Raw genomic sequence first — 22,661 nt, forward strand, 5'->3', positions numbered from 1 at the left:
TGTGTGTGTGTGTGTGTATTGACTCTAGGGTAATTGCTGAAATGACTTTACCAAGAGATATGGTGGATTCTCCATCACTAGAAGCCTTTAAATCAAAATGGGACCTCTTCTTCTTTAAAAATGTGCTCTAGCTCAACCACAAGATATGAGCTTAATGCAGGGACTACTGGATGAAATTCTCTGGCCTGTGCTATGCAGGAGATCAGACTAGGTGATCTTAATGGTCCCTTCTGACCTTAAAATCAATGAATAAATACTGCAAACCACTCTAGAAGGCTGCGCTGTTGATGCTATTAATACTAGCCTGTATGCACCTTTGATACTGCACAGTGTTAACAATATAATTTAAAAAGGACAACTGAGCCCACACTGCTTCAGACAGAAGAGTCTGTCAAGCCCTGTCTCATTTATATGGGCTCTGTGTGGTTAGAATGATCTGCCATTGCACTGCAAGCACATCTGTTCAACACTTACAGTAGGAAACAAAAAAATGGACAGGAAATGGTCACCGACAGCCTGTAGTGGACTGTAACAAACTGAACAACTGAAAGGGCCACACAATTTGCCATTACCTGAATAACAGTGACATTAAGAAGTCAAAGAACCTTTTATATACCCCTGAAATGAATCCCAGTGATGAAACTCTGATTCCTGGGTGCTGAGGCAGGGATCCCTCCTCCGGGATTGAAAGGACACAGAGCATCTCAATTAACTGCTATTTCTAGCTTCATCTTCAGAGCTCAAAATAGAAATGCAGGCTTTGCTTTGCATCTGACTGCAAGAACCAACTGAAGCTTGGAACTGAGGACTCAAAATGCTGATTCTTAACTCTGCAGTATGTTCTGCACAGGAAAAAATAGATACCTGATTAAGCACTAAAAGTCACATTCTCTAATCTCTAGCATAAGCAAATGTACTACATTTATACCTTGTAGGTGGCGCAAGGCTAAATCTCTGTGTGTCTGTATATATAGATACACACAGAGATTTTTATATATATATTTAAAAATACGACTTTACAGACTTTTCCTCAACAGCTGCTTTTGCTGGCAAACAGACAAGTTCAGATAATAATATACTGAAAGCTTCAAAGCTTAGAACTGAAATCCCAAAACTTCTCACTTGATCCAGAGTTCTAGAATTAAAGTGCAATGCATCCTCATTAAGCAGCACCTGTCATTTTGCTTTTTCCAAGTTACAGAGGCATTGGTAGTGATTGTGACCCTTGAAGATGTATTAAGATTTACGCTTAGAGCATGACTCAATTTAGTTTCCATTTTATACAGGCTAACTCTTCTAGAACAACAGAATTTTCTACACATTCTTCCTCTCTGCTCCCGACAAACCCCATATATTCATTTTGAAAGAGGAAACATTTAAAGACCAGCCCTTCCTAAAATTTGGTCCTGAGACTCTCAGTTTTCTAGGGTCCCTTTTAGCTAAAGAGCCACAATCACTACAAACTCCAGTCTTCACACGTACACTCTGATAACATATTGAAGGCAGCCTCTTCGAAAGTATTTATATCAAAATAAATTATTCCTCTTATTTGGCATAATCTATTCTAGCTTCGCCAGGTGTAGCTAATGGAACTATCAAGTACCATCAGCTCCTTCATTTTTCCAGTGCTGCCTGACGGACCGCTGTGTTCTGCACATTGCCGTAGGGGGACAAGTTGGGCAGCACGGGTGAAGCGGGTGTCAGCTTTCACAGGGGTGCGCAAGAGGCCAAGGAAAAGGGAAGGAGAGATTCTGGGTACAGGAGCTGGGAAGACTGGGACATGCTATGGAACTAGGAGTGCAGGAAGCTCAGAGCCTTTACTGCTACAGCACCAGCACATGAAGGGCTCCACTGATATTACTGTATCTGCTGCTCCAGTAAATGAGGAAGGCTGTTGTGATTTGTACGCTGTGGTTCCATGTTAGAGCTGAAAGGGATTTCGCTGTGGAATCAGCGAGCGTATTCAGGCAGAAAGTTATGCTAGGTGAGATTGCTGTGGCTGTGAACGTCCTCAGCTGCGGGGTTATGGCCAGTTGCTGTGGCTGTGCTGATTGATGACTGTAGGGAGGGGTCCATATCACTGCTGCATATTTAAGGCTTGTAGAGAAGTGCCTAGAGTAAAGGACAAGTGCTTCCTTTTTTAAATGGATGTGTATATAAATAAATAAATGTGTGTTTGCTTTACTGGCAACATCCTGGATTTTTACTGAATGTGTTGGTTGAGTCTGAACTGGAACAATCTTAACCCTAGGTTAATGAAGATTTTTGTTCTGAAGTAATAAATAATAGAGTCAAGGAGATACAGTTAGAAGTTTAACAACTGACAAAGCATGGAGATTACATTTCATACAAACCTCTTTGTTTTGCCAATGACTTACCTTGTCACTACTCTGTAAATGAATCTTTTTATCCACCTGTATCTGCCAGCATTGAAAGCTGCTGCAAATACGAAATAATTAAAAGCAGCTATTGGCAAAGAGCTCCATCAGCCAGCATTGGAAGAAAATTTTCTCTTAAAGTTGCTGGAACATGTCTAGTATGTTACTTTACTTACAATAAAGCAAGTAATCACTTGTCACAGACCCTGTAATTACTGCTCAGAGATAGAGGCATGATAACCAGCTCAAACTACAGAGTCAATGCACAGCTGAAACAAGAAGACTGTGAAGCCCTCACAAGATCCAAAAGCATGAAAATAAAGCTAGCATAGAAAGTCAGTGTGACATTATATGCATTATAATTCCAAGGATACATCCTGAAATTGTTAAGAATAAAAAAGCAAATCCAATGTGGAGCTCCCCTGCTATGACCGTTTACAGGTTAAAATTGTTTACTCACATAGTCTGAACTGGTAACAGAAAAGCAAGGACTCAGAGTCTAGGCTTACCCCTTAAAGTCTTTCATTGAACAAGTTTTCCCTGTTGCAATCCTAGCTAAGTAGACCCAAATTTCTCATCTGTACAGAGAGAAGATTTCCTCCCCTGGTAACTAATCATGATCATTCGGAACACTTGGAAGTCAGATGTAAAAAATGTATTAAAATGTTAACTAGAATAGTTTTGCAGTGTGCATTTCCTGGCTCCAGAGGATGAAATCTCCTTACGATATGCTGAGAGTACTTCCGCACATACAGGAGTTCCTTCTTCTGGCTGATCTAATGGAGCAGTTCCTGTAGCTCACTAGGAAAAGGCCATGGTTTTGGATCCAAAGTCCAAGTACTGCATATGGTTGTCAGATAATCATGGTGCCACTATGTGAAAGGTCAGGAGATTGCTATACACCAAAAAGGGATGCCAATTTTTACCCACAATGTTATGACAATTACAGCACATAATACTAAGATATAAAGTGACACTATATAAAAGATACAGTAAAAAATTCTGTACTGAGTAGAGAACTAAACAAAATTAATGCAAGGATGATACTAATGGCTATAGTTCAGGTTACTTATGCATTTTCATTATAAACACACTCACACAAACGTCATTTCAGTCACAAATTTTCACCTTCCAAGCTGAAATATCCCAGACCCAGTCTCTGCCAAAAGTTAATCTGTTACAGAATGTTTGAGCATTTCTGAGAGAGAGGAGAATGGGAGCACTGGAATGGCTGGGGGTGAAGATAAAGATTTGGTAGGTGACTAAGTGGAAATTTTTTGTAATATTTTTATGAACCCTATGTTTGTCTCAGTTTCTTCTATATGCTGCATTGTTACCCCATGGGGAGAAAAGAACTGTTTGCTCTTGGGACAAGCTAGGAGATAGAGGTGTGGATGTTGCCTAGCTGTTTGGACCTTAATCCCCATATCGGTGGACCTCTTGAGAATACAATGGCAGATCCAACTGCCCGGACACTTAGCAAGCATTTGACACAAAGGGATATGGATTTCCCTGCCTCTCAGCAAGGAGACTGAGCAGTATTTCCCCACCTGGAGAACAAAGGACTGGAGAGGTGTGAGGTGGGGGTTAATGTAAGCTGAGGGAAGCAATCGGGCACACTTGGGCGTCTGACAAAGGAACTCAGATGGACAGAGAGAGATGGATCTTGAACAACGGGGTTCACTTCAGCTTGGCTTGGGTCCATGTTAACCAGAATGGACTATGCTTTAACCTTCATTCTTCTATGCTAGCCTAAGGACTTCCTGTGCTGTGTTCCAGATGACTAATAAACCCTACTCTTTTGATAATGCTGTGTGACTGTCACTGCAAATGCTTGGAGGGTGCACTGATCCCTAAAAACTCTACAAGTCTCCATCAGGGGTCTGTTTCAGTTGGACTCACTGACTGGAGTTCACAATGTGAAGCAGAAGTGCTTCAGGTCCAGAGGTCCAGTCTGAGGCTCGGTCTGCACTGGGGGGGGATCAATTTAAGATACGCAAATTCAGCTACGCGTAGCTGAATTCGACGTATCCGAGCCGACTTACCCTGCTGTGAGGACGGTGGCAAATCGACCGCCGCGGCTCCCCTGTCGACGGCGCTTACTCCTACGTGGGCTGGTGGAGTACGCGCATCGATTCGGGGATCGATTGTCACATCCCGACGAGACGCGATAATTCGATCCCCGAGAGATCGATTTCTACCCGCCGATCCAGGCGGGTAGTGAAGACAAGCCCAAAGGAGGCAGTGAAGCTGAGTGGACTACCCTGGAGGAAGAGTCAGTTCCGTGGCACACCAAAGGGCTTCCTCCTAGAGACCACTCCAAAGCAGGGGCCATAGCACTGATCCCGTGGATCTATGACAGCAGGGAAACAGCCCTTAGTGAGGAGTTTTAATATGACTAACTTACGGGCCTTTGAAGAACACAGTATGCACATGCACAGCCATTTATCAGAGACAACTGCCTGATGTCCAGCAGGAAGTCAGGCTGTGCGATAACTTAGCTGCATGTTAAAAAATTATTGGAGGTGTGATCTTTTTATGGGTATGGGCTTTCTGCATTCAGTGCACGGTAAAGTGCAAATTTAGTGGAGGAGACTTGCCTCATTCAGGCCCAAATCCAGCAGAGCACTTAAGCATATGCTTAACTATCAGCATGGAAGTAGTCCAATTGATATCAATGGTAATAATACTTCAGTGGTAGTTAATACCCTGCAAGTGATATGGTGGTGCTAACTACTAAAGCTTAAAATTTGATTTTTGCAACACTTTATTGTGATAAATGTTAGAAAGCAAATAGGGGGATTGGAACAGAGAAACTTTCTAAAGACTGAAAATAAATTTTATGCTAAAGAATATGTTTCTGTTGTAATATATTGGGAATAACACCAGTTATCTGGGACCTGTGCTGTTCAACTCAGAGTGGATAAAAAGCAATTATTTTTTTTAAATAAAAAAAATTGGATTTTTTTTATTTAAATCAGATTTTTTTATAAAATGCTTTTTAAGGAAAAAGCCTATCTAAAGATAGTTTTAATTAAGATACTTATAGCTCAAAGATATCTCATCATGGAATAGGGATTATAAATTCTAATTCTATAGTATGAGACAATATATTCATGTAATAGTTAAGAAAAGTTTTGTAAATGAGTTCCAATAGTTCATGGATTAGGGACCCAATTTTATGAGGTTCCAGGGGCTTCTGCATAGATTATTTAGGTTAATCTTTCTATCTACCCAATGGGACTCAGTGCTCAGTCTAGAAGATACCATAAGAGATGCTTAGTTTTGCAGTTCTCAAACTGTGGATTTGTGTCTCCAGAGATAACATGCTTGTTAACAGCAAAAATGTTTTTAAATAAATAAATAATATAGAGAGGTGAGAAATAACAGACTCAATCCTATTGTCCTTCTGCAAATTTGTGTACACAGAGTCAATCCCTTACCTCTCTCTAAAAGTGCAAAGTTTCAAAAAGTTCAATGACTAGAAGATTGTTGGGGGCGGAATAGATCTGGACAAGGAGAAGAAGTCTGGAGATAAATGTGAGAAGGGAGGGACAGGCAGTAGAAAAAAGTGAAACTGTTTGAGCAGCACATTCCAGAAGTCTTGAGGTCTTTTTGAGAGGAGCCTTCATTGATTTGAGATCTATCAGACCATTCTCTCACTAGAAGGGAAAACCTATAATGAGAGCAGGCCATAACAGAGACCCAGTTTGGGAATAAGAACCATTCAAAAATATATGTTTGCTGATGATGTTTTAAAGAAAGTCACACCAGTGAACTGGTAGAAGTCACTTAAGCACTTGGATTTAGAGACTTTTGAAGTGATAATCTCACTTTTAACAGCAGTAGCTTCTTCTGCCGGTGTAGAAAGAATATTTTCTTCCTTTAGACTAATTCATTCCAAATTGAGAAATCGTTAGGAACTGAAAAAGCAGGAAAGCTTGTTTTACTTTTCCAGATTATGAACAAACAGGAAAATGAAGGTGAAGACGACTAAGTTAGCTGCAGAAGCCAATATTTTAAGTTTCTCATGTTGACCTGGCTGACACAGTCAATTTAATTTTTGGTGGTTTTTTTTAAATATTTCATTTAACTATTTTAGTTAAAAACAATTTTAACAAAAACAAAGCTTATTTTTAAAAACTTGACTGTTTAACTAAATTCAAAAATTCATATGCTTGTTTTGTTAAAATATTATATGTTTGCTGTTGAAGAAAAAATCCAGAATAAAATAATATTATTGTTTTAGTTAAATAAAACATTTAAAGGTCTGTCTGGTTATGTTCTCCTCCTAATACAGCATGGCAAGAAAATCCTCCAAATACTAATGATTAACCTGTTGAATTGGAGATAGTTCACCTCCCAATGACTTCATAAATATCTGCTTCAATTACCTTTGGTAAATGAAATAACCAAACAATCATTCATTTTCTGATATAGCTGTAAAACTAATCTGAAAAGTTTTCAGAATAAATCACTTTAAAAATGTACAGTACCTTCTAAAAATGAAACCTACATCTATCTCTGAGTTGTGAAGAATATGTATTAAGGTTATAACAACCAACAAGAATACACTCTTATGTAGAAATCCATGATTAAATCGAGTCTTCCTGACTAGTGATTTAAATCATGATTTCAATCAATTTGATTTAAATCAAATCCACCCTGGTTCCACTTATTCATAAATGATCCAGAAAAGTGGGTGAACAAAGAGGTGACATTTGCAGACAATACAAAATTACTCAAGACAATTAAGGCCCAAGTTGAATGCAAAGAGTTACAAAGGAATCTTACTAAATTGGGTGACTGGGAAGAAAATGGCAGAAGAAATTCAATGTTGATAAGTGAAAAGTATGGCAAATTGTAAAAAATAATTCCAACTATACATATAATATGATCAGGTCTAAATTAGCTGTTATCACTCAAGAAAGAGATTTTAGAGTCACTGTGGATAGTTCTCTGAAAACATCCATTCAATGTACAGCTAACTATGTTAGGAACCATTAGGAAAGGGATAGATAATAAAACAGAAAATATCATAATGCCACTATATAAATCCATGGTATGCACACACCTGAATACTGCATGCAGTTCTGGTCGCCCCATCTCAAAAAAGATTTAGGCTCCAGTCATTACCTCTGGCTTGTTGCTTTAAACTCAGAGTGAGGACTTTGTTTTCTTCCACAGTTTATTAGAATTGGAAAAGGTACAGAGAAGGGCAACAAAAATTATTAGGGATATGGAACAGCTTCCATATGAAGAGAGATAAAAAAACCTGGCAATTTTCAGTTTGGAAAAAGACCACTCAGGAAGATATGATAGAGGTCTATAAAATCTTGACTGGTGTGGAGAAAGTGAATAAGGAAGCATTATTTATCCCTTCACATAACACTAGAACTAAGAGTCAACTGATTAAATTAATAGGCAGTAGGTTTAAAACACACATAAGGAAGTACTTCTTCACACAGCACACAGCCAACCTGTGGAACTCCTTGCCAATGGGATGTTGTGAAGGCCAAAAGTATAACTGGGTTCAAAAAAGAAATAGTAAGTTCATGGAGGATAAGACCATCAATGGCTATTAGCCAAGATGATAAGGGATGCAACCCCATACTCTGAGTGTCCCTAAACCTCCAACTCCCAGAGAAAGGGACTGGACAACAAGGGATGGATCACTCAAAATTGTCCAGTTCTGTTCATTCCCTCTGATGCATCTGGCACTGGCCATGGTCAGAGACAGGATACTGGGCTAGATGGATCATTGATCTGATCGAGTATGGCAGTTCTTATGTTCTTATCAAGCAGAACACTAGTAAAATCATTCATTCATTCTTACAAGATACTGCAAATATCATTGCATCTGTCACCCTCTGAAGTGTGTTGGTGCCATCTGTATGCACTTACCTTCCTAGCTCTTCCCCAATTTCATAAACGTCTTCCACCTTCTGTTGTTTGAACACAGCCATCCCTGGACTCCTCATTGATGCACCTAGATAATGTGACTGGAATATAAAATACAAAGATGGTAAATTCATTGTGCAGTTTAAGAGTTGCACAAGGTCAGCCACAGTAAACAAAGAATCATTAAAAACACACTTCATTTTGAATCTATTCCAGCTCATTACGTTCAAAGTTACCATCAGCTGATGGCTGTTCTGTGGACTGTATGAAATAAATGTGGCGGTCTGAGTTCAGCTGCCAGGATCTGATCCTGGGAAGTGCTGAGTACCCTCCACTCCTATTGGCTTCCAGTAGTGTACAGTACCATGCAGAATCAAGCTCCTGGGTCCTCACCCAACAAAGTGCTTAAGCACATGCTTAACTTAAAGCATGGATATAAGACCTATTGACTTAAATGGGACTAATCACATGTGTAAAGTTAAGCACACGCTTAACTGCTTTGCACGATCAGGGACCCTAAGTGACCATATCATGGAAAAAAACACCATCAGAGTTAGCAAAATTGGCCTCCACCTGGGCAGTCTCAGCAGAAAGGCTGAGGATAGACTGGGCCAGGAAACTGAAATTCCTTCTTCCTGCTTGAGATGGTCAGTGTTGAAGCACATTGGTGGAGCAGCATGGGCAAGCTTGCACTACTGCTGTGCAGATCAACAGAGGGATTTGGTCTCCAGGCACCTCTCAAACATGAGTCATTTCAAACAGAGGGAAAAAGCAGCAAGGGGCAGCTCAGCACTTGCATACCTATTGCTCTGCACAGCCATGAGATACAATCAGGTTCATTTCCCAGGCCCACTCCCTTCCTGGGTAGCAGTGTCTGAGAGCTCTGCAGAAGTAGGGCCCGACACTGGTGGGTTGCAGGATCAGGAGCGCCTCAGATTGCTCTGTAGTGACTGCCTCTGACTATTTTAAGAGCAGTGATGGATTTTGAAGGGTGTCTTGCCCAAAGGAAAGCTATGGTAATATAAATCATAGGGCTTTGACAGGGTGGTAAACGAGAGAAGTAAGTGGCTGGGTGACCTAGGAGGAATAGTCCTTAATTTCTGTGCTAGAGGTATTGGGTTCAAATTCCAGGGATGCTCTGATGGACAGGAATTACATTTTAGGCTCCCAATTTTTTTGGGTGGAGGACGACACTAAGAACAAACCACAAGTAACAGATGTTAGTTACATCATTTAAGACACTGTTGGAAGGTGATAAAAGCTACAGGGATGAGGGCAGTGTAAGAACCTATACAGAACAGAATTCTCCAACACAGAGCTCCTAGATTTTCATTTTACATTACAACATTTTTGAGGCAGCTGCTGTGTGAAAAGGAACTGAAAAGCCTATCTGAAAAACATTTTTTAAGTGTTCATATGGTTCAAATTCCTGTGTAAGCAGATGTTTCATCCCAAAGAGTTTTCATAATAAAATTAAAAGGATGATGCTAATATGAGCGACTCTGATTGGGGAAGAAATTTAGGCCCAAACAGGATGACCAGATGTCCTGATTTTATAGAAACAGGCCTGATATTCGGAGCTTTGTCTTATATAGGCACCTATTAACACCCTCCACACACACATACACATCCTGTCCAAATTTTTCACACTTGCTATCTGGTCCAAGATCCAAAGTGTGACACTGGAGTTGTTAGAAACTGATCAGAATGCCCTACGGATTCTATTTTTTTAAAATATCCCCCCAAAACCTGACCCCCTCGACTGGATCTCTTTTATTCACAATGTTGCTTTTCTTACCTGTCCACTTAGTTCAGAGACTGCTACCTCCCGAGTGGAAGTACAAGATCTCGGATCCTGTTCCTTAGGGAGGGCAGTGATTCTCAACCAAGAGTTCACTTACCCTTGGGAGCAAGCAGAGGCCTTCCAGGGGATACATCAACTCATCTAGATATTTGCCTAGTTTTACAACAGGCTACATGAAAAGCACTAGTAAAGTCAGTACAAACTAAAATTTCATACAGACAATGACTTGTTTATACTGCTCTATATACGCTATTAGTGTTTCTCAACCTGGGGGTTGCGATTTATTTTATAATTATACAGTAAAATGAGAAAGTAAGCAATTTTTCAGTACTAATGTGCTGTGACACTTTTGTATTTTTATGTCTGATTTTGGAAGCAAGTAGTTTTTAAGTGAGGTGAAACTTGGGGGTATGTAAGACAAATCAGACCTCAGAGAGGGAAACAGTAATCTGGAGAGGTTGAGAATCACTGTCTTAGTGCACATTCCCACAGTAAAGATTGCTAAGTTTTAGCATGCTGAGCAGCTTACAATATGGTTTCATCTTTCCTGTGTAAACAGGACCCCACTCATGTTATGGACCCATGCTACAGCCACTATGCAGTTCATTATTTTTAAGTATGTTTGCGCATCCCTTACAAATATTTATAATGTTACAGTAAAAATGTAACTACCCCAGACTTATCTACCAGAAATTCTAGTGCACCCCTGAGACAAAGGTATTTCAGGCACAGCTGTCATCACCACACCTCTCAATTCAACTCTCATTTGCCCATGTGGATTAGACCCAATGCTTGCAAGCAATACATTAGGAACTTCCAGTTTCTGTATCTCTGTACAACTCTGATGAGCTTTCTAAGGAATGTCCTTCATTCTACAATACTTTGGCACACTGGAGAATTAGGAGCATAAGCACATCAAAACCTATTTTGATCCTTTAAAATTATGTTCCATCTAAATGCTGCAACAAGACATGGCTATTTAGTAGATAAATTAGTAGACTTGTAATGTCTTTAGACACTGTGTTAATAGCTTTGAAATACTGAAAAACTATTGAAAGGGACTCTGCCAAATTGAAACTCGTGTTCCTTTAAAAGATTTCCCTGTGTTCCCAACACTATCTTAAATCATAGCACGGAAAGAGTTGTACAAATCTAACTGCCTTGTCACAGTTCATGCTGTTAGTTTGCTTTTGCCACTGCATAGACTAGCCAATTTATTCTCACTCTTTTTGTGGGTTTTTTTGGGGGGGGGAGGGATTGTCAGGTTTTTACACTTAGGAAACAAACACTGCAGATTACTGGGATTTCTTTTTAAGGATAGTGTTTCCATTTAAACTAAGAAAGAAAATCAAGGAAACATTCCCCCCACCGCCATGTACTGCTTTCTGAAAGCCTGTTTCAACAAAGCTTATATGTTGGTCCTACAATTACTTCTCAGGGACCCCTAGTCTCAAGAGGAAAGATTCTTGCCTTAATGTCGCATCAACCCTTGACCTGTATAGTGAACTATGACTAACACTTACACTCGTAAAACCTTATCAGTAAATGAAGGGATGCAAATAAGATTACAAATCCCTTTTTTAAAAGTCCAGCTCAGCTGATCCTTGCAAAGGGCGGAAGAGAACCAGTATCTAGTGCCCTCCTCTGCTATTCCAGTCTTTCTATAACTATTTAATACATTCCAATAGCGCTCACTAGATGCTACATTTAACATCTTTGTTGTGCATGCTTTTGTGCAATACCATTTTCTTAGTATTTTGAGATCCAGATGAATTTTGTGATCATTTTCCTTTGCTTACCGTTTCAATAACATATGATAAGCACTCCAGCTCTCTAACTGAGCATGACTGCCCTGTTAGATGCACATGCCAAATGTCCATTATCCATTCATGGTTTAGTAAATGCTCTACAGAATTGCCTTTCTGCGATTCCCAAGTTTCAGATGCTGAAATGTAGCTCATTTGTTCCCTAAATCCTCTTTTGACCCTTTCCCAAATAATGATAGGTTCTACTACACTGTAAAATAGTGACCCAAGGGAAACAACAGAAACCCCAACACTGAAGACATTTAAAACTAGAATGGGTAACGCACTAGAAAAATAAACAGTTGGGAACAATTCTGTGCTTCTGACAAGGGTGGACTAGATGAGCAAAAAGGGCTTCTATCTCTGATTCCCCTTCCTATCTCCATTCACCTTCAGAGATCTTCTCAAGCTCCCTAATTGATTACTGTTGCTACATGTTGAACATTCTGAAAGGTACAGTAATCTGGTTGAATCTGTTATTTTGTTCATTGTTTACTATTTTGTTTTCTCCTCCCCAAATCTAATCCCATTACTGGCATAAAAACCTCTCTCCTCTAGCTGAAAATAAACAGCTCATTAGCAGCTTCCCCCAAACTAGTGCATCCCTCAGGCAATTCTTTCATCTCCTCAAAAAAGTTCTAAGATCAGCTCTGCTTAGGGCTTGAGGAAACAAGTTTACTACCTTGTGTTGGGTATCTTAAAAAAAAACTTGTAAGGCATGCAGTGCAGAACAGTACATACGTCCATTCAGAGAAAATATTTTATTCATAGATGTTAAGCTGGGATTTTCTGAAGTGCTCAGTGCTGACCTAACTCAGCCCCTCCTGACTTTAATAGGAGCAGAGTAAAGGTAACTTGAGGACTTTTGAAAATCCAACCCTTATATGGTGTTCATATCACTTTGCAGGAGAAAGTTCTAGGTGTGTGCAGCAGTACCCAACTAATGGCAAGGCATTTCTGGGAAGAGGCTTATCTACTACAGTACTACAGTCTGCTGAGACTTGTCAAAAGAATGTAATTCCCTTAGGTTGACTGCTCCCTTTATCACAATCCAAGATGTATGCCTAAAAACAACATTACTGCAAATACCCCTAAAAGAATACCATTGCCCTGAAAGAGACACTGGACTGTGACATTGAGGGACAAGTTGAAAATACTGATCTAAGAATGAAGAACCTGCCCAAAACACCTGTGGGGAAACAGCTAGGTGCTGTTCAACTGACCATTTACTCATCTCCCCTGAGGTTATCAAGGGGAAGTTTTGCTCAATTTGAACACATCACAGTGGTAGCCACATACAAAAAGAAAACCCACACTCGCTGTTTAGAGTTTCCTTGTTTCTATAGCTCTATAATTTGCTCAACTATTTCTGAAGTGACTAAAGAAACCATGACAGGTTTCAGAGTAGCAGCCGTGTTAGTCTGTATCCGCAAAAAGAACAGGAGTACTTGTGGCACCTTAGAGACTAACAAATTTATTAGAGCATAAGCTTTCGTGGACTACAGCCCACTTCTTCGGATGCATGCCACAAGTACTCCTGTTCTTTTTAAAGAAACCATCTTCTCTGTTGATCTTTGAAGCATATCTTTCTTCCAGAAGGTCAAACCATATACCATAGTAGCATCCAAATGTCTCAGTCAGGATTGGAGCCCCATTTTATAAACTGCCCCAAAGAGTTTACAACCTCCAACCTACAAACCTTACAATCTTTGATATGTTGGCATTTCCCATTCTATCACTACAGCCTATTCTATAAAACCCTCTGCTCCCCTACTGCAGATAAGCCCCACTGGCTCTCACCCAGCTGTAACCATAGTAAAAGCCCAAAATAAATCACACACTTGAGGAACCAAATTGCCTGTCATTAGCAAATATGGAGGCATGGGGGGTGAGCTAGCATAAAGAACATTTAAAAGTTGATGGGAGTCTATTGACTCCCAGTAGGCTTTGGATCAGGGCTACTTTTAAACTAAGATTCAATTACTGATGTTTGAAAGGATTTTATTGTGAGAAAAAGGTTATCCAGATACCTCTGCAGCATCTAACGTGCAGCAGTGACCTCAGCAGAGGATGTAGCTTTCTTCATTCTTCTCCGCTGGTTTTGTTGGACACTGTGTGTGAACAAATGCATTCTCTTTCAGATTTTTTTTTCTGTGCAACAAGTAGCACCGTATGTCCTGATATTTAGGTAAAAGGCGTTAACTAAAATAAATACTAGGAACACTTTAAAAATAGATTTTAATCTGCAGAATAATCTCTATTCAGCAGCATAAATATTGGTAACAGCGCTTTAATACTAATTCAGAGTATTAGATTACTTTTCAACTCAGGAATTCAAAACACTCTACAAACAAATAAGCCTCCATATCCCAGTGAGTCAGGACAGTGTTAATATTCTCATTTTATAGATGAGAAAACCAAGGGAAAGAATTTAAGTGATTGGCCTATGACCAGCAAGTCAGTGGCTAAAACTGAACAGAACTCCCAGTCCCCTGCTCTAACCACTAAAAGATATCCCCTGCCTTTTTTATTTTACATTCATGAGTTTTATTATATCATAAATCAGGCTTTGTCCACACAGGAAAGCTTTTTCTGTATAACATAAGGTGTAAATTTGAACAGATATTGTTATCTGAGTATTATCCTGGTGGGCAGACACTATTATTCCAGTATGCGACTCATTTTCCAGTTTTTCTAATGTTGCTTGGAACGGGGTTTAAACTAAACTGAATAATGCACTCATACCAGAACAAGTGACACGAGGGGGTTATATCACAGGACTATGCCTGTGTAACTGGGGAAACTTTCCCATGTAGACAAGGTTTCTTTCTGGAGACACTTAATTATTCTAGGGATGTGACAAGTAATGACTGGACTGCACATGATAAATCCAATAAATGACAACCATTCAATCCTACTGGGATTATAGAAATTAGATCTGGAAAATATCTAAACTCTATTAGGTCAATTGGGCTGACCCCAGCTGGTGCAGGATTCTTCCCTTGGATATGTTCTCCAGTTATTTGCCAGTCTGGAGTGATTCAGGTAACAAATTTCACTTTCCCAAATACACATGACATGAAGTCTCTCTCTGAACCTAGTGCTGAACTCAGAGAAGCTACTTCTGTGGCCTCATTTTACATTATATGTGGTAAACAACCACAATAATTAGAACTAGATTTTTCCCACATGGAATTTTTCACAGGAAAAATATCTCCATCAAAATTTTGGGCCTGAACACATATTGTTTCAAACTGATATATTGAAATAAACATAAAATTTCATTTAAATTTCAAATGTCATCTACTTCTGTTTTTTTAAACTCCAAAAATAGGATTGTAACATTTGAGTTTTTGGTGTTTACATGCTTCTCCCACCTCCATTTACTTTTCCTCCTTTTTTCCCACTGGAAAAGGTTGGAAGACAGTAACACAGTGAGAGAAAATAGGGAAAACCTATTTAATTACAACAGTAAACAGTGTGAAAAAGTAGTTTTTCTCCACTTTGTCAGTTTTCTAACTTTTGCAAGTCAAAGATGTTTTCCCATGAATAGTCTAGTTTTCAACAACTCCCTATTTTTCTATTAAAAAAAACATTGTCAGGAAATTTTCAGCCACCTCTACTATTTATTATCCAGACATCTCTGAATGGTACATTCCAGACGTGCCAGTAACTCAATTTAACCACCAACTCTTGTTTTAGACTCACCACTGTTGTTGCCACTAGTTCTCAAGAGACCCCCTTTCCATTCTCCCAAGTTATTCTGGGATATTTAGCTCTGTGGTGGCTGACTACAGACTGCAGTTCCAAACCCTTCCACTTCAGCAATGAGTGGCTAGCGAGTCATCTCTATTCATGATCTTGATCTTCCACTAAAGCAGAGATGGGCAAACTATGGCCCATGGGACCCTCCTGCCCGGCCCCTGAGCTTCTGGCCCGGGAGGCTCACCCCCGGCCCCTCCCCTGATGTTCCTCCTCCCCCACAGCCTCAGCTCACTGCGCCACCGGCACAATGCTCTGGGCAGCGGGCTGCGAGCTCCTGGGGCAGCGTAGCTGCAGAGCCTGGCCTGACGCGGTGCTCTGTGCTGTGCAGTGGCGGTGGCGTGGCTGGCTCCAGCCAGGCGGCGCGGCTTTAGTGCCGCCAGCCGCCGGTGCTCCAGGCATCGCGGTAAAGGGACAGGGAGCGGGGGGATTGGATAGAGGGCAGGGGAGTTTGGAGGTGTGGTCAGGGAGCGGGGGTGTGGATAGGGGTTGGGGCAGTCAGAGGGCGGGGAACAGGGGGGGTTGAATGGGAGCAGGGATCCCCGGGTGGCAGTCAGGAATGAGAGGGAGGGTTGGATGGGGTGGCGGGGGGCAGTCAGGGGTGGGTATTCCAGGGGCAGTCAGGGGACAGGGAGCGGGGGAGTTGGCTGGGGCAGGGGGTCCGGGGGGGGGGGGGGAGGGTGGGCGCATAGGGGGTGGGGGATGGGCCACAACCCACTTCCCTAACCGGCCCTCCATACAATTTTCAAAACCCGATGCGGCCCTCAGGCCAAAAAGTTTGCTCGCCCCTGCTCTAAAACCAGACAGCCAAGGGTGTTCAGTCAAGCATGCACTGTGCTGCATCCTGATACTCTGTTTCTGACTCACTGTCCCAGATACCATACCAATAATCCTACATTTACTGCCACTGTTTGTATGGCAATAAAGAATGAAGGGATCCACTCCACATTCCTTCAAGTCATAAACAAACAAGGCTGAGGACACAAGTAGAATTTGTGAACAGGTCTCAAAGAGTGGATGTGTGCATAAGGTCACCACCACCCAATGGCTTAGAAACAAAGCCAGTGTATTAAACCAGCCTAGTCTACAACACACTTTTTAAACACAGTTCTACCCCCCACACTGGCTAGTCTATCAACCTATGCTAAAAACAAATCTAGCTGGAACAACGTTTACATATGGGTCCTTAACTCTGAAGTCCAGCATAGATGGGACCTAGTAGCAAGAATATCATGAACCTGTACAGAAGTGCTTTTCCATAATGGCTGCTTAAAGGAAAATTAAGTAGCGAAAAACCTCTAATTTGAGAAAAAGCTAAAGAAGACAGAGGAAAACTATAAGGGGCGTAAGTGAAGTGGGACAAAGGCCTGAACAACAAGGATTTTAGTAGGACCTATCTACATAACGCTCATCCTGAGAATGCATGGACTAGCAAAACAGCTTTTTTTTTTTTTTTTTTGGCTAGCCCTTTGGATTACCATGCTGCAGATCCATTTTTCACCCATTGCAATATCCTAAAGTTACAGCATATTGGTATAGTAGGTGCATTCTAAGCAGGGCCGGCTCCAGGCACCAGCCCACCAAGCTTGTGTTTGGGGCGGCACCTGGAGGGGGCCGGCGCAGTGCTCCGGCTCCGGCCGCCGGGGAGAGCGGGGCCACGGCCGGGGCTCGCCGCCCTCCCCCTGGCGCTCTGGCCGCCGGGGACAGCGGAGCCGCGGCGGGCTCGCCGCCCTCCCCCTGGCGCTCTGGCCGCCGGGGACAGCGGAGCCGCGGCGGGCTCGCCGCCCTCCCCCTGGCGCTCTGGCCGCCGGGGACAGCGGAGCCGCGGCGGGCTCGCCGCCCTCCCCCTGGCGCTCTGGCCGCCGGGGACAGCGGAGCCGCGGCGGGCTCGCCGCCCTCCCCCTGGCGCTCTGGCCGCCGGGGAGAGCGGAGCCCCGACCGGGACTCGCCGCCGGGGAGAGCGGAGCCCCGACCGGGACTCGCCGCCCTCCCCCCGGTGCTCCGGCCGCCCTCCCCTGCCGTGCTGGGGAGGGGTGGGGGCGGCCGGAGGCTTTTTTGCCTGGGGCGGCAAAAAAGCCAGAGCCAGCCCTGATTCTAAGTGTGACACCTGTGCAGAGATTATTAGGATGATGCTTTAGCCCAGGGGTCGGCAACATTTCAGAAGTGGTGTGCCGAGTCTTCATTTATTCACCCTAATTTAAGGTTGTGCATGCCAGTAATACATTTTAACATTTTTAGAAGGTCTCTTTCTCTAAGTCTATAACATATAACTAAATTATTGTTGTATGTAAAGTATATAAGGTTTTAAAAATATTTAAGAAGCTTTATTTAAAATTAAATTAAAATGCAGAGCCCCCCCGGACCGGTGGCCAGGACCCAGGCAGTGTGAGTGCCACTGAAAAACAGCTTGCGTGCTGCCTTCGGCAGCTATACAAGGATTGGGTAACCCCTGCTTTAGCCCAATCCTGTATAGCTGAAACCTCTTAATTTGGAAAGCTAGCAGGATGATAGGAAACAGGTATGATGATGATCTTCCACCTTCTAGGAAGGGCTTTATGAAATCCAGCCTGTTAACGTCCCATGCTTTTCCTTTCTTGGATTTGTCAGTTACTGGCCATTCCTGTGAGCACCACATGCACAGCCCACACGTTGTCCCTCTGCACCTCTGCAGAACCCACCGGTCACCTATTTCCTTTCCTCCCTAAAAGTCACAAGCAGGAGAAGGCACCAGATGGATAAATCACCACCACCCCCGCCCTAGGTCCGGCCTCAGCCCCCAGGACTGCTCCGCGCGCCGACTGCTCCAGGGCAGACGGTCCGGAATCGAAGCCGGCGTTGTGCTGTCAGGGAGCTGGCGGGGCACTGCCGGGCTGAGCCCTACCGCACCTGCAGAGCCACCCACCGAGAAAACCCAGCAGCAGGTGCCGACCTAGGCCGGAGGGGCAGCCCGCCACGCCGCTTTCAGCCGGGGAGCCGGGCGCCCTGGGGACGCAGGCTGGACAGCCCCCGCCCGGGGAGCTGTTCCAAGGAGACCCAGGGATGAACCCTCGCTGCTTCGGCGGAGGCCAGGCAGCCAAGCCTCCCAGCCGCCTCCACCAGGCACCGGCCGGAGCCGGGCGCGGGGCAGGGAGCTGGGCAGAGCGCGGCTGGGTCCGGGGCGGGCGCTACTCACCGTGAGGAGCCGCAGTGTCCAGGCGCTGATGCTGCCGGCTGCTCTCCCTGCGCGCAGCTCCAGCCGACTCCCGCTGGTGGCAGCGGGGAGGAGCCGCTCGGGCCAGGGTCAGGTCGCGGGAGCAGGCTGCGGGCGAGCCCGGCGGGATGGGGCGCTGAGGGCGCCCCCTGCCGGACTGCAGGTGCGGCGAGCAGCCCGTGTCCCACCAGCCCCCTCCTGGGAGCGCTCAGGCCCCGCGCCCCCTCGCTAAGCTGAGATGCCCCAGAAAGCCCGGCTGGGGGAAGGGCAGTGCCAAGAGGTTTGGGGCCCTGTGCACTATGGAAATGAGGCCCCCACCTTCCTGCCGGGGCCTGGGGACTTCTCTTTGGTGCCTGGTTGCAGTAGCAGTGGTGGGGCCAAGTGCCAGGTTAGCCAGGCCTGAGGCCACCCCTCCATCGTGCCGGGGGGGCGGCCAGGCCACGTCGGCTTCAGTGGTGTTGGAATGTGGCAGATGGGGTCACAGCGCCGCTCCCGCTTTGTCTTGTTTTGTTTTTCTTGTGGCCAGGTGCCACCTGAGCTGGGGCCCTGTGCAAGTGACCCAAATGCACACTGGTCAATCCATGCCTGGGATAGAGGGGATATTATAGAGTGGCACCAAGCTGGTCATTCAAGGGGTTTTTAAACAACTAGATGATCAGTGTTAAAAGAACCTATTTTGTGAGTTCCTGATAACTAAAGGCAGAAATTAAACTATTCCCCCTCTACCCACGTTGGTGAATGTCTGTGTTGTAGATTAGAGACACAAGGTAATATCTTTTATTGAACCAACTTCTGTTAGTGAGAGAGACAAGCTTTGGAGGAGCCACACAGAACTCACTCTCCCAGGCAAGGATTTTCTCTCAATTTGTGCTTTGTGCAGAGGAGAGCACTTTGTTGGTGCTCTACAAATACCAAATGAGAATAAGGCTAATACAACTTCTGCACATGCCCACTTACAACATTATGCAGAACTGCTATGAAAATTCATCAACCCAGGCAAATTTGTCCAGGCACCCCAGATTATCATCTGCTGTTCCTGGAACATTTTGCAGCATATCTGCAATGTGTCATTTCACCTATCAAAACATATGGGTTGCTTTAGAACTACAAAATATTTGTTCAGCATGTATTGGTATACATATAGCATTTGCTCTGTTTGCTAGGAACAAACAACCCCCTGGAAGGAATGCTCAGTGTGGGAACCATGCTTGTAGGGAAGAACAGAGACAAATGACCATTGACCCCATCAGAACAGTACTTTAGCTCAAAATGCAGTGTTTTGTGATGAACTCACTCAGAACGCTAATATAGTAATAATATAATATAGTCTCCCTTGAGGAATATGCCCAAATCACTTGTGAATCTGAAGCTGCAATAGTGACATCACACGCCCTTTTTAAAAAGAGTCCTTTTGTGTGACTATTTTACAAGTGTCCAGTTCCAGTATTGCTGATTCCATGTGTTCAAAACTCATGAGCTAGGAAGTGCCACAAAACCATGAGATTGGTTTAAAAATCACAAGATTTTAAAAATAATACGTTTTAGGTTCTTTTTATTTGCTTTTTGGTTTTTGAGCATTTAGGGTTGATGTTTTCAAGCTTTTCTCTGCAACCACGAGAGCCAGAAGCATTGTAGGTTAACATCCAATCCCAGAAAACATTAATAATACATATGCATCATTTGTAATTAACAAGCTGGGAACTGAACATCAATGCCAGTTTGCCTTCATTTCCAATTGGATACATATCAGTTTTAGAAAGAAACTTGCATGGGGCATGCTGGCTTCTGTCTCTCCAAGCATTGGGCTTATTCCCCTTCAAGAATTTCTAGGATCAGATGTAATGCATTTGAAAATCATTTCACTCTGTCACGTTATTGAACTGGAGCCAGACTTGAGGCAGTGCTCTGCATTGCAGTTCGAAAGATTTGGCTTCATTCCCAGTCCCAGCCTCTCTCCTTCTTCCAAGTCAGCAGAATTCAATTGTGACTCCTTTAAGCTGATTAAGGAGTGGTGTTCATGGCCTTTGAGTGAGTTCCACCCAGTTCTCCCAATCCAAAAGGAAAGAGGCTGCATCAAATGAGGTTGGAATGGGGAAAGATGGAGGGGGAGGAAATGGGAGGGATTCTAAAGCCTCCAACAGGCCTCTGGAGTAATCCAGATTTCTTTAACAAGGAAAGTCTACAGGCTCTCTCTCAAACCTCAGTGCTGGAGGGATAGCTTAGTGGTTTGAGCATTGGCCTGCTAAACCTAGGGTTGTGAGTTCAAACCTTGAGGGGCCACTTGGGGATCTGGGGCAAAATCAGTATATGGTCCTGCTAGTGAAGGCAGGGGGCTGGATTCGATGACCTTTCAAGGTCCCTTCCAGTTCTAGGAGATGGGATGGGATTTCAGTCCATTCTGACCACTGCAAAAGGTGCATTTCTGTGAAGCACATGGTATTAATCTTAATTTAAAAGAACACTGTGCAACCATAGCCTTAGATCTCAATTAAATTTATCTTTGACAGCCTGTTGGAAATGAATCCTATGCAGTCCCTATGGTCCAGTGGGTTTGTAAAAAACAATCTAGATCTTTCATCAATAGAAAAAATTGCCCTTCTATCGTTTATATAAACCCATCAGACGCTCTCAAAGCCCTTAGATCAGAGATTTTCAATTCAGGGGGGCATGGAGTAATGTTCAGGGGAGCCCAGCTGGGGCCCAGACCAGCCCCCACATGGGGCAGGAAGGTACTGCTGCCCAGCTCTGTTCCTGGCTCCAGCCCCAGCTGCCAGCCCCGTGCCCGGGGATCTGCACACAGGGTCCCAGCTGCCCAGCCACCGTTGCAGGCCGAGGGTCCACTCCCACCCACAATTGTGGCCCCAGCATCAGCCCCCCTACCACTGTCTGCATCCCCCCTCCCAGAGCCATAGTCTCACTCCTAGTTGGGGGAGGGGGGTGCAGACAGGGGTAAGAGGGGGCATGAGGTAAAAAGTTTGGGGACCACTTCCTTAGATATTAGCAAACTGCTTTAAGATCCAGAGATGCCTCTGTATGACACATTATTCTAACAAATCTCTAATGTTTCATGGCAGTTATGGATCCTGTGAAAAAGACTTAATTGTAGAGATTGTGCTCCAATTGCAGAGATCGTGTTGCAATTGCTGAGAGTAGTCATGTGCGTGCAAGACAATAAGACAGGAAAGAGAACTGTGCAATTTGAATGGATCTCAAAAGAGAAGGCACTTTTCTGGTACTGCGCAGTACCATAAATCATTGAGCTTTGGAGGTCAGCATTACTTTCTCTTCACTGGGCATACTCTGTCACACACATCCCTTCTCTCATCTCATTTCGGAAGTGACAGAAAAGGAAGCACATATCCTACATTCCTAAAGGAGAGTTCAAACTTGATACGGACTGACCAAGAAAGCATCATCTGCACTTATACAAAGTGTGTCACTTACAGAATATTGACAGTGCCTTTATTGCTTCAAGTGTAATTTCCCTCTCTCGTATTTGAAGCTGTTATAAAAGATTATGTTGCAGATGTTACACATTATACACACACACGCACAAAAGCCGTGTTAAAACATTATTAAGGTTGCAAAGTCAAGCATTCAAAAGTTACAAAATGCCAAAACAAAGGTTGCCTGTGCAATCTTATTTTAGTCCCCTTGTACATATGCATGATGATACAGCCTTTAATTACATGACCACATACTATCTTTTCCACAGGTCCCTGCAGGGAAAGTCCTGCTCAGCCCATCTTTGTCTGGAGCATACTCAATGTGGATAAAGAACAGGAGTACTTGTGGCACCTTAGAGACTAACAAATTTATTA

The 22,661-nt window shown here is 43.4% G+C and overlaps 1 protein-coding gene across 3 annotated transcripts in view; it reads right to left on the bottom strand.

Annotated features, from left to right (window-relative positions):
• Nucleotides 1–18,932, bottom strand: part of DAPK2 (death associated protein kinase 2) — an 89,423-nt gene extending 70,491 nt beyond the window's left edge. Inside the window, exons 1-3 of one of the 3 annotated variants that reach the window (XM_054042708.1) lie at nt 18,823–18,925; nt 13,919–13,999; nt 8,283–8,380 (exon numbers count right to left, since the gene is read on the bottom strand). In XM_054042708.1, coding sequence (XP_053898683.1) covers nt 8,283–8,359 — 77 coding nt within the window. In that variant the 5' untranslated portion in view covers nt 8,360–8,380; nt 13,919–13,999; nt 18,823–18,925. Of the gene's footprint in view, nt 1–8,282; nt 8,381–13,918; nt 14,000–18,822 lie in introns of all 3 variants that reach the window. The other 2 variants (XM_054042709.1, XM_054042707.1) reach the window with 2 other exon arrangements.
• Nucleotides 18,933–22,661: the final 3,729 nt, after the last annotated feature.

Source organism: Malaclemys terrapin, chromosome 10, assembly GCF_027887155.1.
Source record: "Malaclemys terrapin pileata isolate rMalTer1 chromosome 10, rMalTer1.hap1, whole genome shotgun sequence".
Classification (NCBI taxonomy): domain Eukaryota; kingdom Metazoa; phylum Chordata; order Testudines; family Emydidae; genus Malaclemys; species Malaclemys terrapin.